Source organism: Spea bombifrons, chromosome 13 (assembly GCF_027358695.1).
Source record: "Spea bombifrons isolate aSpeBom1 chromosome 13, aSpeBom1.2.pri, whole genome shotgun sequence".
Lineage (NCBI taxonomy): Eukaryota > Metazoa > Chordata > Amphibia > Anura > Pelobatidae > Spea > Spea bombifrons.
The window spans coordinates 16,194,071-16,210,720 of NC_071099.1; the positions used below are offsets into that span (position 1 = coordinate 16,194,071).

The window sequence follows — 16,650 nt, forward strand, 5'->3', positions numbered from 1 at the left end:
CCCATACTGCATCCTGGTGCCATGTGTTCTCCAGCTAAGCGTCGCACCTGGCCATCCACGTGATGTAAAAGAAAATGTGATTCATCAGCATACCTGGGAACTCTCAGGCTCAACCACCCACCAACGTCACGGGACTACCCACCAAGGTCAATGGGCAGTGCTGGCCACGTCCTGCAAGGGAAGGCTCTGGTAGCCGGAGCTAAGGCGTTCCCAGGCATGTTCATCAGACCAGGCCACCTTCAAACTTCACCAGGGGTAGAAGTTTGGAGGTATGCACTAGAGGTGGTAGAGGGTGGCACTGGAGTGGTGGGTGGGAATTCCAGGACCAAAATTATGGGGCCTATGTTTTTAGAAGATTTAGTACGTCTTATTCCAAGACCTCAGAGGTCAATTGACCAAAGAGGTTCACTTTTGTTTTAGAAGATATGTGAGGTGTGGAACTCAGGAGAAGGACATTAGCACAGTTACTTTGATAATGAAGGCGTTGTTGATGCATTAAGCGTGGCAAAGCCCTGTATGTGTAACTCTGTAACAGTGTCAGTCCTGGCACTACTGATGCCCAGTGTACAAGTGCAGTTAGCAGAGATTAATGTCCAGCAAGTATAGGGTTACCCACTCTATAATCTTGTCACGTCCATGGACAAAGATGAGCGGTGACGGCCATAAGACTAGGTGGTCTCCCTCCTTTCTCCCGATCTGTGTTTGATCAGGAAAAGAACAATCTGATAAAATCCGCCCCCCTGCACCCTGTGCCTGGTCGATAAATGCCTCTCATCGCTAACAAGCACAAAATCAACACTATTAGACTGCCACCCACCGGCCAGAACTGGGATCTGCGCCCTGCGCTACATAGTCATTGAGTCATTCCATAATAAGCATGACATATTTTGCCCTTTTGTTTTTCAAAAAAGCCTAATTTCTCTATTTTTAGTTTAAATCCTTAAATATGTCTCTTATCAGTCACTCCCCTTTAATATTATTGGCTCAGATGTTTGGATTTAAATATATATTTTTTTTTTATGAACCGTAACCACCGGCAGGGTACATGCTACAGTAAAAGGCTTTAGAACCACCTCACCCCCCCCCAAGCCCAAGAGTCCTTGGAGTACAAATGGGCCCTTTAAAGCTGTTAGATCATAGATTATTTATTACCAGACATGGCTTAAAAAAAACTGCACATGCAAAATTTAGGATCCAAGCCTTTTAAACCCCGAACATTTCAGGAGTCCAAGTCACACCTTCGTTGGGGCGGGTAAGAGGCCGGGTCAGGGTGTGGTTAGAGGTTGGGACTACCCTCCTACCTTAACCTTACCCCATCAGGGCATCCTTGTGGCATCTAGAGGAGGCCATGTGGGAGCCGAGATAGAGCTCTGTGCTGAAAGTCAGGGTAAAATTTGTTATTCAGTTATTGAGTTAGAATTGTTTTTGTCCTCCTCAATATTGCTCTATGCTTTGGTATTGATCTGTGGTTTCTTTGGGTTTTGTTGACCAGCAGACTCCTTAAAAATGTGCAAAACCATTGCTTTTTGAAGGACTTGAACTGGTTATATGCGATGCAAAGTGCTGATTGTTCCGTGTGCAATATTCTATTTTATGAACGATTTCCAGGAAATCTTTTCGCGAGTTCTTGGGAAGTGGTCTTCACACTCGTCTGTTGTGTTCCACCACGGCCTTTGGTGATCAGAATGAAAGATTTCCAATGCTTCACACAGAATACTGTCTTAATCCAGACTGCTCAGAGAAAAACACTTGGTGTGCAAAGTATCCATAACAACTTCAATTATCCATCACAAAGCCATTTCGGTGAAGAAAATCTGCCATCTGGATCTTCTGTACAAACCCAGCTTGACCAGCCCAGATGCAAACCCGCTAGTACTTACTAATTCAGAAGAGTAGATTTTACTCACGATCATGCCTGAACAACACCTCCAGTGCTAAGATCTCCTGTTTCTGTTCTTTACTCCCCAAAACAGTTTCCAAGATGTGATAGGTATCTTACATAGGGTACTTACATAGGGTACTTTGTGGGAATGGTTGTCCATGAATGGGAATAAAATCTGGGTTTCAAATTCACAGCAGCCTCAGAAATTTCATTTATGCAGGTTAATAGAGATCTGAATCATCCACGTTGTCCCCACTTTCTAATTTCATTATTGAGTTATTTTTAAAGGACCATTTATAACGCCCAATTATTTTGCCTCATGGATTTTCTTGGTCTGAATGTTCCTTTAAAAAACATTGATTTTATTCTGGCAAAGAACACTAAAATTCCTTTTAAAAGTCCACCGAAGGCATTGTTAGCAATACATTTGGTTTCAAGACGTAATGGTCATATTTCAGATGACCGGTTTTTGACATGTTTTACATTAAAATTTCCCCTACTTATACTGCCTGTACAAACCATGCCATTCCTTATAACACAGCATTGCTCCTCTAGCAGTCTATCACTTTAACTTTTAAGACTGGTCTACAGCTGTTCAATTCGGTGGTCTGGATCTCCAACATGAGACAATAGAGCAATGCTTCTATTAAGTTATTGTGGGTTAACATTGCATAGTTAATAAAATTACTATTTCTTTCTTTTAAATTATAAAACATGGCAAATGTAAAAAAATATTAATATATGTCACAGTCAGCGCGTCATTATGCTCCTATATGGACTGACTGTGACCCAATTAAAAAAAGCAGGGTTATTATAAATTCCCTATATGATCCTCAGCTTCCTTCAGTGCCACAACCGCCGGAGCAGGATCCACACCAAGGCCACAAGCCCCGTGGCCATCGTCACAGCAGCCACCCGCACGGGAAGGTAACTCAGCGAGGCCTCCAGCCGGGCGTGGAGCTGCAGGACCTGCCGCCGCGTGCTGTCCCTGTCCCCTGAATTATTAATAACATGGTCGGCCAGCGGCAGCTTGCTGTCCAGAGGGAGCTGCGAGGCCAGACGCTTCAGAACATCCTCTCGGGATAGACCGCTCCTCCGGATCAGGCGTTCCACCTGGGTCTGTGGGTCACTGCATAGGTGGACAAACAGAGTCATTTAGTGGTTTTGGGAAGCCCTGAGTACATAGAGAAACTATAAAATAATGCCAGGCTGCCGGTGCTGAGCAACTAGACGTCAGTATTACAGATGGAAGCCTTTGTATTGCTCAAATCCTGATACATTCACGCGCAGGTCAATCTGAACCTGAAATACCCTCCTGCTTTTCCATACTATATCAATGATTTAATAAGGTTTAGCCATGTCTTTGCCTCTAAATGAAATTATAAAGTTGATAACCCTACAAATATTGTATTTAGCAGCAGCAAGGAGCCATTTGACCCATCTGGTCATCCCACTTTTTGTACCTGTCGAGACCTCTTGATCCGCACCCAGCCTTGGTCTTGTCAGAATAACCTAAAGCCTATACCATGTGTGCTTATATTCCTTTTATTGGATTAACCCTTACCACTACTGCTGGAAGGTTGGACCAATGACCAAGTTAAACCTAAATAGGGCAATAATGCGACCCCATCAAATGTTGCTATATCGTAACTCTCTGCTTTGGTCCTGCTTCATGGTCTTCTACATTTCAGATAGTGCTGATCTTCAGGATTCTGAGGAACCAGCCAATGGGACTGAGAGGTTTCTCTCCCACGTTATTTTACTCGACTAAAATCAAAGTGATCAGAGCTGGCCATGGTAATTTCATTCACTGCCACCACTACGCCCACTGCTATGGCATGGCTGCCCAAAACATCACGATGATCTTTCCAAAATGTCAGTCTCAGCTAATATCGCAAGCTGCCACCTTCCATTGTCTGGCCTTATAACATGACAACACGCTCTGTGTAAAGGCTGCAGAATGGGCGCGTTCACTTAGCAAAATTAGCACTGAATGGTATCATCAGCTATTTATTTATTGTGCCTTGTTAGCCTACAGCGTTGTCGTGACGCAACTCATTTTATCTACAAGAAGGGCTGAGCTCACCCTGTACAATGCATAGTTTAATCATTATTAATACTAAATCAAATGCATAGCTAAATCACTATCAATATTAAATTAAAAAAAAGGTGACTTTAAAGAAATCTCCCCACATTAACTATGAATTATCCCTTCAGCCCTTCATGCATGAGAAGTACCATGACGTTGGCCTTTCTCAACGCATAGAAAAGTCAGCGAGCTGGAGGATCATCTCGCCGGAAGACTCTAGAATGAAGGTGAATAGGCTGGATTCTATCTGGAGATGACGTTCCTATCCATCAACACTGATTTCATGAGTTTGTATTTCCTGTTGACTAAAATATCTGCTTATTTTGGGGTATTTTTAGTCGGGGTTCACTAGAACCAATATTACACAATGAGTAATACTGTGAAGGATCTCAGGGTGACCTCATTTAGGAATCCATTTAGAAGCAGAAACCAAGAAAAGGAAACATTCGAGTCGCATCGCTGGAATATGTCCTACTAAAGCAATGGGGTGGAGGTGGTGGACCCGCCATGCTAACGTATAGAAGTGAACCGGAGGAGATAGGACATGATGCCTCCTTTGTAACCATCACAAAACTCCCCTTGGTTGAAGATTCTTACCAGTAGACAAGAACGGTGTGTTTCATGTAGCGTGTCAGGTGTCTTGACTCAAACAGCAATGGGATGTCAAGGATCACGTATCTATACCCTGTGGGATTATTGGAAATATCATTACTGCGTCTGTACCCTGGGATTATCACGTAATTATCACCCGGTGGCACCTATCATAAAATTGGGTCTAGAATCAACATAACAGATAGACCTTAAACTGTAATACTAACCCGGGCAATCAAGAAACTGGCTGGGGTAAGGTGAAGAACGGCAATGATCAGGGACCGCAACTCAAACGGTGTGGGTTGAGGAAGAAGCCTTAACGCATCTCAATACTTAAATACCTCCGGCCCCTATAGACTACTCCTTCACAATAGGCAACGAGACTATCTGCCACCATTCAAGAATATCTGCATTTGAAAAAGATGTCTCCTTTTTTTTCACACGGTCTCTCCTCTTTACACAAATCCCCTATTATTGTAAAGCCTGAGGATCTTATCGGCATAGGCTGACATATTATTTGTAACGGATGGCTTACGATCTCCAGGGGTGAGGGAAATATTCTGCCTGAGCTTCTTCAAACCCGCGATATCATCTGTCCAAAAAACACATAACGAGAGACTCGCTGTCCCAGATGACCGGGTGACATTTGTCACCTTATTGTCACTGTTACCAGTTTCTTGCAGAAAGGAAACCTCCAATGAACTGGCATTCTTGCTACTGTATCGGATGCCATTTAACCACTTGAAATATTCTAGCCTCAAACCCAGAGATAATGATTCTATAGAGCAAAGGCATCATTTGCCAGATGTAATGGTTCTCCGCCTTGCTCTTTGGTTCCAGCGTTCTTTATTTGATTGGCTGGTATCAAAAATACAATTCTTATATACATGTTCTCGTGAAGCATGGGTGATTCGGGACTTTGGAATTACTGAAGCACGCTCCCATGGTGATAGCCATACAAGTTGTTATGCCTCATGTACTGGTTTGGGAACCAATATGTGGAACCCATGCAGCTCCACCAACAAAGAGTGCGTATTAAAGTATGTTGTAAGTACTCTGTCCTACAGGCAATGGGATCTGGTATTGACACAGATTCACTTTTGCTTTGGTACACGAAAGGGTAGGGGGCTTTCTTATTTTGCCTTAATAAATAAATGAACGCACTAATATTCAAAGCTTCCACTCGGCTGTTGCTATAACTTTCTATTATTCCCACAGTCCACTTACCCATGACGAAATACCAGAGTGTCTGTTTCAGCATAGCTCTTCTGATCGGCGGGTGAGTGATGGAGTTCAGCAGGGCTCGCTTCTCGGGGTCAGAAAATATAATTGATCCCAACTTTTCCCGATCCAGCTCCCCATTTTTGAGTAGCACCTGCTCTCCAAAGTGATGTACAATCTGGTTGTATGCAGGGGTCCCCAGCTGAACCACTAAAACAGCAAAACATGGCTAATATGAGCTAATACCCCAAAAGACATTTTCTTCCAAGATAGGGGCATGGAGCGGAATGACAATACCCTGTACACTGCCTCTTTTGAGGGTACTTACCCTGCCTTGCAAGGACATCGGCGTCGATAATAGCGCAACCCAATTCACGAAGTATATTGACCACGGTGCTTTTACCAGAAGCAATGCCACCAGACAACCCCACCAGGAACATCGCTGGAGAAAGATGTGGGGCAAGTAGAAATATTGGCACCTACAAGAAGATGGAGGCTATGGTGAAGAGCGCATCGTCTATCACTATTACCCTGAAATAAACAGGACATCAGGTTTTACGTTATACATTTTTTCCCCATTAAACCAGAGGAAGGAAACCATGCAGGCGATATTCTATAAATTACCAGATTAATAGGAGTTTAATCTCCTATTTTGGGTTTCATGTTAGGTTGATCTCCAGTACTTCTTAAGTTGCAGATGTATCTTGGCATTTAACGTGCGGTCATCTTTTGGCGTGACAGCACCTACTGCAATATATTTCTGTCGTGGCAACAAAAGTAGAGCCTTGACAGCTGATAAGGACCAAATGATCAGTGTATAAGAAATGGGCCAAATGATCAGTTTTTTTTCTTGGAAACAATATGATGAGTAAACAACTGAGCACATTTAGTCACGTCAATGTTTAATAATACAATAATTGTTCGTCTTCTCCCAAAACCCAATCACTTTCACTGTTTGAGACGGTTTCCTGTAGCTTCATAACAAAACGTAACGTTATTGACGTAATAACAAATATTGTTTACTCTTTATATAGTTACTATTATTAAATATTGTTTACTCTTTATATATTATTAACTACTGATTAGTCTTTATATATTATTATTAAATATTACCTGTTTGTATATATATATAGATATATGATTATAATATTATTATTACATATTGAATGCTCTTTATATATTATTATTAAATATCATTACTCTTTATACATTGTTATTATTAAATATTGTTTACTCTTTATATATTGTTACTATTAAATATTGATTACTCTTTATATATTATTAACTACTGATTAGTCTTTATATATTATTATTAAATATTACCTGTTTGTATATATATAGATATTATTATAATATTATTATTAAATATTGAATGCTCTTTATATATTATTATTAAATATCATTACTCTTTATACATTGTTATTATTAAATATTGTTTACTCTTTATATATAATTAAATATTGATTAGTCTTTATATACTATTATTATAACATTATTATTAAGTGCTATTTATATATTATTATTAGATATCATTACTCTTTATACATTGTTATTATTAAATATTGTTAACTCTTTATATATAATTAAATACTGATTAGTCTTTATATACTATTATTATAACATTATTATTAAGTGCTATTTATATATTATTATTAGATGTCATTACTCTTTATACATTGTTATTATTAAATATTGTTTACTCTTTATTTTAAGAAACAAATATTTACTGTAAAGAAAAGAATTCTCATTTTAGAAATAGATGGGTTAACATATTTTATTTGGTGTTCAGACTGTGGTTTTTATATACATGATATGTAAATATTGATAGGTATTATTGCATTTAAGAGACATATATATATGGTTACTTGTACATTATAGACAAACATGAGGTAACTTTAATAACATTATGACGTACCACACTATTTTACTGCGCTAAAAAGCTATAGAAAGCCCGTGTGATATGCATTATACACCCCAGAGGCTGGTAGAATAAAAACCTGCAGTTTATTTCTGAGTAAAGCCAGAAATGGAATATATAGACCCTTAAAGCACTAATCCGCTCACCCGCCCAGCACCTAAAGGGGTCTCCTATATGCCCTCCCTCTTATCACACTCACTTACCAGCCGTCCTATGCCAGAGCTTCACTTCCGCCACACATTACTATCCAGCTCTCCTATTGGCCAACATTTTCCATTACCGTTTAGCGAACGAATAGCGTCTCTCGTTACTGACCATTCCTGTTGGTATGTTGAAGCCGACTTCCGGGTTCTGTGGTTCCCATACATCTCCTAATCCCCGGAGGCTTTAGCTATAGGAGAGGCGGGGGGGCGTTTACACATTTCTAGGGGTGGATACCGGCCAGTTGTTAGGATGGAATATTTTATCCTAGAGCTTATTGGCTATAGTGAAATAAAAGCAGCCAACCAGAGTTGAGGTCATGTTTTGTGGGTGGAGTCGATCTGCATAGCTTACTTATGGGCTGGAGGCTCAGCTTTGGCTGGGAGTGAATGAGGTCATGTGGGTTCACAGTGAGCAGATGGCAGGTGAAGCGACTGAAGGACAGAAATAATTTAGGGTGTTAATGAGGAGGAATAAAGCAGAGTGAGGGCGTAATGAATAAGAACATATTCTGGACCCGGGGCTTGGGATCTGTTAACTGCAGCAAACGTTAGCACTTTTCGGGCCCCATAAATAAGGTGTCCAAAAGGAGTTGCTAATTGATGGAATGAAACCATACAAAATACACAAAAGTAAAGAGGGATCTTCGGTCAGAAGTCGAATTCGGGATCTGGAGGCTGCGGCTCGAGAGATCAGGAGGAAATGACACGTTATGTGCGAGAAATCAAATAATGGCTTCTTTTAACCGAACGCCGGAAGTCTGAAACCATTTATTACCCCATCCGTTACTTTAGATGACCTCCTGAAAGCGGGGCGACACTTAAAGGGGGTCTCCCACCTAATGTTTTTAATACTAGTATCTGAGTAAAGGTATTGCGCTGCTTCTTGTGCGGTGAATAAAAATATATTATATATACATTGAGGCGAGGGCCCCCGCAGGAGTCAGGAGCTATCTAGACAGATACGGAGACATCGAGAAATCTTCATAGAGAATGAGAACACTCACATAATATAGGCAGATCGGCTGCATCATAGCTGCCGACAGTCCTGGATTACTTGGCATGTACATAGTTTTTTGGCACGAGTGGCAAATGAATCGCCAGTTTCACTTCGATACATTAATATCGGCTGGATTAAGACAAGGCAATCCAATTAGAGGCTCATGAGCATTTGATGCGATTTATATAGCACCATCATATTCTGTAGCGCTGCTGAACATTTAATTATGTAGCCTAGGTGCCCCAGCCCTACTATGGGGCAGACAAATAGTTAATGAATTACTAGGTTCTGGGCGCATTATTGTTACTTTTAGGGATGTAGAACCTTGTGACTCACAAAATAAGTTTTTATGTAGGTCCAGAAGAGGGACACTTGGCAGGTATGTATATGAGCCCTTAATAAATAACCCCAGAAAGTCACAGTTGTTCAGGAATAACCCTTTCGGGGTTACAGGGTCACTCCCTGCCGCTAGGCTCTCAGAAAAAAAACCCTGTGCCGACTACAACTCCCTGAATGCACTGCGTTCCGCGGCTTCCGTCTGCCAGGAGCATGATGGGAATCGTCGTTGCAAAGGTTCAGCCAGCTAGACTACAACTCCCGGCCTACATTGCGGTAGGCAGCCAATAGCGTCTCACCGTCCTCCTCCTTACCCGGCTTTGGATTAAAGATGGCGGATCAGAGTGAGACAGCAGCGGGCGATCGCCTGGAGGAAGACGAGAATGGCCACGGACATTGCAGCGACTGCGAGAACGAAGAGAAGCACAGCTCTAACATGGGGTAATGACCGGTATCCCCTCGTTTTGCCCGCTGTGACTCCACCCGGCTACCGTTCTTACACATTGTGCCTTGATTGCAATGTAAACCCACCCTATCTCAATCGTGATTGGCTGAGAGAGGGGTGAGCCTGTGCTCTCACTGCTCCAGTGACCTGTCACTCAGGGATCAGGGTTTAAATGGAGGAGCTGGGTCAGGTTTATCCCCTTTATTCACAGCCTTAGGATTAAAGGGCTTCATTTATACCGCTTTCATAAATGCTCAGTCTGTATATTGACAATGTCAAGCTTTATTGATCAGTGCAGCAGCTGAAAAGGGTTTCCAGTATTTAATTTGGATGCAGCCCTCTGATCTTGGAACTTAACCATTTCCTTGCCTTGAATTAAGATGTATAATAAAGCTGCATTTCAATGATGTGCTTTTGCATTACACAGGCTTTGGTTTGCACTGATCTCTGTTGCCATGGTTTGCTGATCCCCCTCCCCCCCCTAAAAAGAAATGGATGATCAGTATAAATGTCCCAGTTATTGAGCGTGCGCCATCAGAGCTATTTTTACCTTCCCTTTTTAATTCTCGCCCCTTAGATCACCTTTATTATATATGCTTAGTATTGTATACATTTTCTGTGTACCATCCTACAGGCTGTACCGATACCGTATGTTACATTTTTCCAAGATATCCCTTGTTAGATTGAATGAATGAATGAATTAAAAAAATAAAAACACGCTGATTCGAGATCTGCCCAAAAAGGGGACTCCTTTCACACCCTGGTTACACCTCAATAATTATGTAGGATTATACACAAGGGGTGTGTAGGTTATGGTGGGTTCCGTATACATGCAGGTAACTGGTGTGATGTCATCCATTTACGTGGCGTCTGTGCGGCTCATCGCTGCCGTGGAAAGCTCTAGCCCTGGGTTTGGCCCTTGCTGTCACTATTTGGGTGGATTGTCACACTTCCTGTTTCTTTGTCTCTTATGGCCGCTTCCAGCGACCGTCTCTTTTCCCGGCGTCGTGTTTTCACGTCGGTCCCATGCCAGCCACATGTCACTTGGGGCCGGCGAGACAATTAAACCTTTTTTAATGGCAGTGCTTGTAATTTGTAGCAATTTCTGTTTAAAAAACAAAAAGCACGTTTTCAAATTGCTGGGCTACCCTTACGCATAATGGATCGCCGTCATCTATTATTATTGTTATTATTATTATTATTGTACTCTTCTTTCCCGTCCTTCCGTAGCGATATTATTTATTTATTATTATTATTATATTGTATTCTTCATTCATTTTCTGCTGAAAGGATCCTATTGCCTTTCCCTTCTTTTCAATGCTTTATTCCTCCCCCTTCCCAAACATGTGCCTGTTATCCAAACAGCTGATACTGCCCTATGTCTCTCTGGCACCATCTCTCTGTATCGCTCTCTCTCGGCATCTGTCACATGTAATAGGACTTAAATAGGTCCGTGTTTCACGCTGCTGTCTCAGTGGCTCTAATAGGATTAGCAGGTATGTTCCGCTCCCCGCGTGGCTTGTCTCACCGCTGAGGTTCTATCGCGCTATTTACTAACCCCCGACTCTCTAAGCAGTTGTATGAGTAGTCCTTGCAGAGCACCAACTTTCAGCAAAGGCAATGTCTTAGGTATAAGATAGAATGGTATAGAATATTTGCCATTGCGCCCGCTATGTATCTGATGCTCTGACAGAACCTGTTTGCGTATTTGACGACCAAATTATCGTCGGCTTCACCGTCAAACGGAGATGTATGAGCTTTACGGCTACCCAGCCCCCTCCTCGTGCGCCGTCTGGTAAACTAGGTGTGATTACAGCTCCGGTTTTGTGAGAATGTTCTAAAATGCACTGGAAAATTGGTTTTTCCCCTCCCCCTCTGCATTTTTTTGGTGGTAACTACACAGGGTTGGTGTTAGAACGAATAAAGTCCTCCTGGCACCAATGCCCTAGCAGTAATATGGATTTGGTTAGGTCCCCGAGTTGGTATGACCCATGGTCAACAGGAAATGTCACCTTTAATGGTCCGCGTTCTTCTTCTTAAAGTCTTTATCATAATAACGCTGTCTTCTCTTCCAGCGCCGGGGATGAGAGCGGCGTTAAGAAAAAGAAGAAACAAAAACGCAAGAAAGACAAAGGAGGAGACAAGCTGGAGACGGCTGACGCACCGGTAAATAATTCAGCCGGACAGGCAGATAGGATTCTTCTGGCCTGGGGGGGGGGACCACAAACTCTTGGTGGAAGCAGGAGACTTTCTCGGTTGGCTGGCCAGGTTTTAACCTAAGCCTAGACTGTTTAATAGAGCGTTTAGTGGACCTGCTCCTGGGCACCCGACGGTTTCATTGCCCCGCCGATTAACTGTTATGTCATCCATGGTATGCTTGGTTTCTACAGATCTTCTCTGAGAAGGTATTTCTACTGAACACCAAACAGTGAGGTTTTTTTTTTTAACTATGGCTGGTGGTCTCTTTATGGAGAGACCACCAGAAGAAATGCTTCTTCTGTATATCATGATGAAAGCTGACCTCCTGTAAATGTTTTATTAGCAGCGAAGTAAGCCACACATGGCTACGGAAGTGGTTAACGGGTGTGTGGTTTGAACTTTTCACGTTCTAGATAAGGTTTCTCACATCGCTTGTAAATATCCGCAGACAGGTCCCAGTTAATCAGCGTTGGTTTCATACTACGCCTCACATGTGTGTTTGAGGAACGTAAGGAACCTGAGCGGTGAGTGAAGACCAGAAATGAAAGCTTCTGGTTTGTAAGAGGCTCCATATCTTCATGATCCGTTTCCCTGGGGACATCTTTTCACGTGTTTGCCCGTTAATAGATTTCGTTTTGTAACGTTCGTGTCTCCCTCTGCCAAATCTCAAGGTGAACACGCTGCCTGCTGAGAGGATTCAGGAAATTCAGAAGGCCATTGAGTTGTTCTCTGTAGGACAAGGTCCAGCTAAGACGATGGAGGAGGCCAGCAAGAGAAGCTACCAGTTTTGGGACACTCAACCTGTTCCCAAACTAGGTAGGAGTCAGTTGCGTAACCTGATGAGGAGTTCAACCTTTTTTTGGCCACTTTGCTAGAGTCTGACTCTCTTCGCTTTTTGGGCCAAAGGCTTTCTTTTGAGGGTATTTCATACCCTAAATTTTGAACATTTTCTTCTTAACTGGTCATCGTGTTCATTGGTTTACAATCTTATTTAAATGTGAGTAGTAGTATGAGGTCTCTGATACGTGTACTGATCATTTGATCGGAATTGCAATTTAATTAATATCTCTATTTCTCATGACTGTGTACCCTTTGCCTTCCTGTTCCAGGGGAAGTGGTGAATTCACATGGACCCATTGAGCCGGACAAGGACAATATCCGCCAGGAGCCGTACACCTTGCCACAGGGCTTCACCTGGGATGCTTTGGATCTGGGTGACCGGGCGGTGGTAAGTGGGCATGAACAAGGGACATCAAAGCCAAAAAAAAAGTAGTTACCCAAGCTGCACATGCACAGAAATGACCTCCATGCTGATATTGGAGAGGACCGTCCATTTCGCTTAACTAAGTGAATAGCGAACTATTATATATACTAATAATATATATATATTTATTCTCATCCATCTTGTTGGAAAGACCCCCTGCCCCTCATTGCTGCTGACCTCCGACATACACAGTTAGTACTGCAGCTTTCCCCACCAGTCCATATTGATGACTCCTCTCTCTCTCAATCCCCTCAGCTGAAAGAGCTCTACACCCTGCTCAATGAGAACTATGTGGAGGATGATGACAACATGTTCCGCTTTGACTACTCCCCTGAGTTCTTGCTCTGGTGAGTTGACCCCCGTAGCCCTGCCTGCCTGCCTGCCTTTTTATGTCATCTTGTACCCCGCTGTGTCCTTTGAGGCTTCGGACCTTCTGTCGATGTCCAGTATCAGTGAATGTCGTGCATTCTGTGTCTTCAGGGCCCTGAGGCCTCCAGGTTGGCTGCCCCAGTGGCACTGCGGCGTGAGAGTTATCACCAGCAAGAAACTAGTTGGGTTTATTAGTGCCATCCCAGCAACCATGAAGATCTATGACCTGTGAGTAGACTTGGACTGGTTTGTTCATATAAAAGATAAACGGTGTGTTTGTGAAATAACCGTTTACTGTTCCCTGGGTGCTGCGAGCCATCATCATCATCACCAGTGACTGTTTTTATATTATTTTCCACCCGCTTAGAACCAAGAAAATGGTAGAAATCAACTTCCTATGTGTCCACAAGAAGCTACGCTCTAAGAGAGTGGCGCCTGTCCTGATCCGAGAGATAACCCGCCGCGTTCACATGGAGGGGATTTTTCAGGCAGTCTACACGGCTGGCGTGGTGTTGCCGAAACCTGTTGGCACCTGCAGGTACTGTCATTACCACCTCTACGTACCTCTGTCACCTGAGTGATCTTCCCCTGAGGGTAGTTGTGGTTGGTGGGTTCAGCGCTAGCCAAAAATTGACTAGTTTTCCTTTCCATCACCTTACAGGAGCGCATGCTTATGTTTTATACAGGGGAGTGTGTATGGCCTCCAGAAATCCACACCGTTTAGTGGTTCACTAATGGTTAAACATTGCATCCTCAAGGGGGCAGTAGAGACACAAAGTAAATCGCCCCCTTACCTTCAGAACCCAACACTATCCCTGGTGAGGTGACCGAGACCTGTAGAACCCTGCAGGATGATCTTAGGGGCCCTTTGTGACTTTCTGGATGATTTTACATCTTGTTCTTTGGGATTTGCGCAGGACAGACACTCCTGGGTGGACTCACTAGGGTCCCAAACCTTTGTCATGTGGTTCTTTTCTTCTGGATGTGTTCAGGAGAGTCTTAGGAATATGCCAAGGGCCAGCTTTAGTTAGTATTATGTTGGATAGGACTGGCCTGATGCCAAAACCTAATGGTGTCCTTGCTAAATGCTGGTGTCTTCTCCACAGGTACTGGCACAGATCGCTAAACCCACGCAAGCTGATTGAAGTAAAGTTTTCTCATTTGAGCCGCAACATGACCATGCAGAGGACCATGAAGCTCTACCGACTGCCTGAGGTGAGTGAGGTCTGTTTTTCTTGGCGTAGATCCAGGAACGTGCAGCGGAACACAGAAGGGGACTATGGATGACCTCTACTTGTAAGAAACGAGGCCTGTTCCTCAAATTGTTACTTATGCCTTGTGGCTGTGTATCCTAATATGTCTCGCTCCCTGGAGTTCCACCATGAAACGTCACACGAACCTGACCGTGCGTCTTTTTTTCTTAATGCTACGAAGTGTCTTGGTTTAGTCGTTAAGGACGTTGAAGTGACCTTTGTCATTGGTTTAGAGGTTCATAGTAAATGTATTTGAGTTTGGTCCCCTAGGTCACTTGTTGAGAATACTTTGGTACAGGAGATGAGTCTTTGCTTTGTGTTGGAATTCAACAGTGACTTATTGCACATGGACACTTTAGTGGTTGGATGTTCCCTGGTTTTTTAGGCATGTTCGAGTCCGTTTTCTTGGGCTATAATGCATTTTCATGCTTAGGTGTACTTCCCACACATTCCCATTGGAATTGGTAGCAGCGATAGCATGCATGGTAGCTGAGCACCAGGAGTGGAGTGGTCTTCTAGTAAGACCTCTGTTGCATATGATGGAAAAATGACCAGGTTATACTTGATTCTCACTTCAGGCCCCCAAAACATCCGGTTTGCAGCCGATGGAGGTTCGCCATATCCCTGCTGTTCACAAGCTTCTGGCTCAGTACCTGTCCCAGTTTCACTTGGCTCCCGTAATGAACGAGGAGGAAGTTAAGCACTGGCTGCTTCCACAGGAAAACATCATAGACACCTATGTCGTGGAGGTAATAGCCGAGGAGGCTCCAAACCACGTCCCGGAAGCTTCTAAATCTCCACACAAGAGAGATCTCTCTCTCTTTTCTTTTTTTTGGTTATACTAATTCTGGGTTTCTCCTGACTCGCAGAGCCCGGAAGGCGAGGTGACCGACTTCCTGAGCTTCTACACGTTGCCTTCCACCATCATGAATCATCCTACTCACAAGAGCCTCAAGGCGGCATACTCCTTCTACAATGTCCACACCAAGACGCCTCTGGTTGACCTCATGAATGATGGCCTTATACTGGCCAAGTCTGTAAGTAGGGAGGAAAAAAATCAATGAGTCCTGGCTCATCCTGGATAACTTCTTTCTTTCTTCTCCAATATTCAGGTTGACCTCACCAATCATGCCTGTAACTTCTTTACTCATCCGACTTTTGTTTTTGCAGAAAGGTTTTGATGTTTTTAATGCTCTAGACCTAATGGAGAACAAAACTTTCCTGGAGAAGTTGAAATTTGGGATCGGAGATGGAAATTTGCAGTATTACCTGTATAATTGGAAATGTCCCAGCATGGGGCCAGAAAAGGTATTCCAAACGTTACTCACGGATGGGATCTACCGGCAAGCTTTACGTTTAATAGGTTAGATCGCCTTTTATAATAACTCTTAATTCTGGTTTTCTACAGGTGGGCTTGGTTCTGCAGTAAAGCACCTGGAGGGGTCAGGGGGTGATACAGGACATTGTCTGCTCCCCATGCCAGAGATCAGACACTGGAGAAAGCAGCCCTAAGGAGCAGAGAAGGCTTTTATGGGCTTAGCCCCGGAATGCATTGTACTGATGTGCATTTGGGGTACAAAGGCGCAAAGCGGGGACAATTTGTAGCCTGGCTTGAATTAAGGATTTTCAGGGGTGTTCTCTCTTTCTCTTACCCCCGCTGTGAATATACCAATGCGCCCGCTCTTCCTTCCCTGCTGCCATCTGAAACGAAAGAGTTGTGGCTGAATATTAAAGTATATATTATATATATGTACACCGGTGTCTGATGTTTTTTTTTTCATGCCACCTGCCACGGAGTGTGTGTTAGGGGCAGCCCTTGAATTCTGGACCCCGCGGGAAATGTTTGTCATCATAGGGCGAAGAGGATGGTAGACATTGATGAG

General features: G+C 43.2%; 2 protein-coding genes across 2 annotated transcripts; one reads left to right on the plus strand and one right to left on the minus strand.

Moving 5' to 3' along the window:
* Nucleotides 1-1,127: 1,127 nt before the first annotated feature.
* Nucleotides 1,128-8,025, minus strand: DCAKD (dephospho-CoA kinase domain containing). Its single transcript, XM_053453240.1, has 5 exons — nucleotides 7,905-8,025; nucleotides 6,112-6,262; nucleotides 5,790-5,993; nucleotides 4,569-4,656; nucleotides 1,128-3,011 (listed from the first exon to the last, which is right to left on the minus strand). Exons 2-5 carry the CDS (start codon nucleotides 6,221-6,223, stop codon nucleotides 2,726-2,728), a joined length of 690 nt encoding a protein of 229 aa, XP_053309215.1. The 5' UTR covers nucleotides 6,224-6,262; nucleotides 7,905-8,025; the 3' UTR covers nucleotides 1,128-2,725.
* A 1,483-nt stretch (nucleotides 8,026-9,508) lies between these two features.
* NMT1 (N-myristoyltransferase 1) lies at nucleotides 9,509-16,520 on the plus strand. Its single transcript, XM_053453610.1, has 12 exons — nucleotides 9,509-9,678; nucleotides 11,758-11,848; nucleotides 12,553-12,697; nucleotides 12,991-13,109; nucleotides 13,401-13,492; nucleotides 13,626-13,742; nucleotides 13,882-14,052; nucleotides 14,621-14,729; nucleotides 15,346-15,516; nucleotides 15,637-15,804; nucleotides 15,938-16,075; nucleotides 16,176-16,520. Exons 1-12 carry the CDS (start codon nucleotides 9,569-9,571, stop codon nucleotides 16,194-16,196), a joined length of 1,452 nt encoding a protein of 483 aa, XP_053309585.1. The 5' UTR covers nucleotides 9,509-9,568; the 3' UTR covers nucleotides 16,197-16,520.
* Nucleotides 16,521-16,650: the final 130 nt, after the last annotated feature.

What these genes read in the sequence shown, in the direction of transcription:
- DCAKD (XM_053453240.1), bottom strand. Translation starts at nt 6,223, where the DNA reads ATGTTCCTGGTGGGGTTGTCTGGTGGCATTGCTTCTGGTAAAAGCACC. An exon ending in CGATGTCCTTGCAAGGCAGG is followed by an intron (nt 5,994 to 6,111) that starts GTAAGTACCCTC and finishes TTGCTGTTTTAG; the next exon opens with TGGTTCAGCTGGGGACCCCT. An exon ending in CACACCGTTCTTGTCTACTG is followed by an intron (nt 3,012 to 4,568) that starts GTAAGAATCTTC and finishes CCACCTATGCAG; the next exon opens with TGACCCACAGACCCAGGTGG.
- NMT1 (XM_053453610.1), top strand. Translation starts at nt 9,569, where the DNA reads ATGGCGGATCAGAGTGAGACAGCAGCGGGCGATCGCCTGGAGGAAGAC. An exon ending in TGGAGACGGCTGACGCACCG is followed by an intron (nt 11,849 to 12,552) that starts GTAAATAATTCA and finishes CCAAATCTCAAG; the next exon opens with GTGAACACGCTGCCTGCTGA. An exon ending in ACCATGAAGATCTATGACCT is followed by an intron (nt 13,743 to 13,881) that starts GTGAGTAGACTT and finishes CCACCCGCTTAG; the next exon opens with AACCAAGAAAATGGTAGAAA.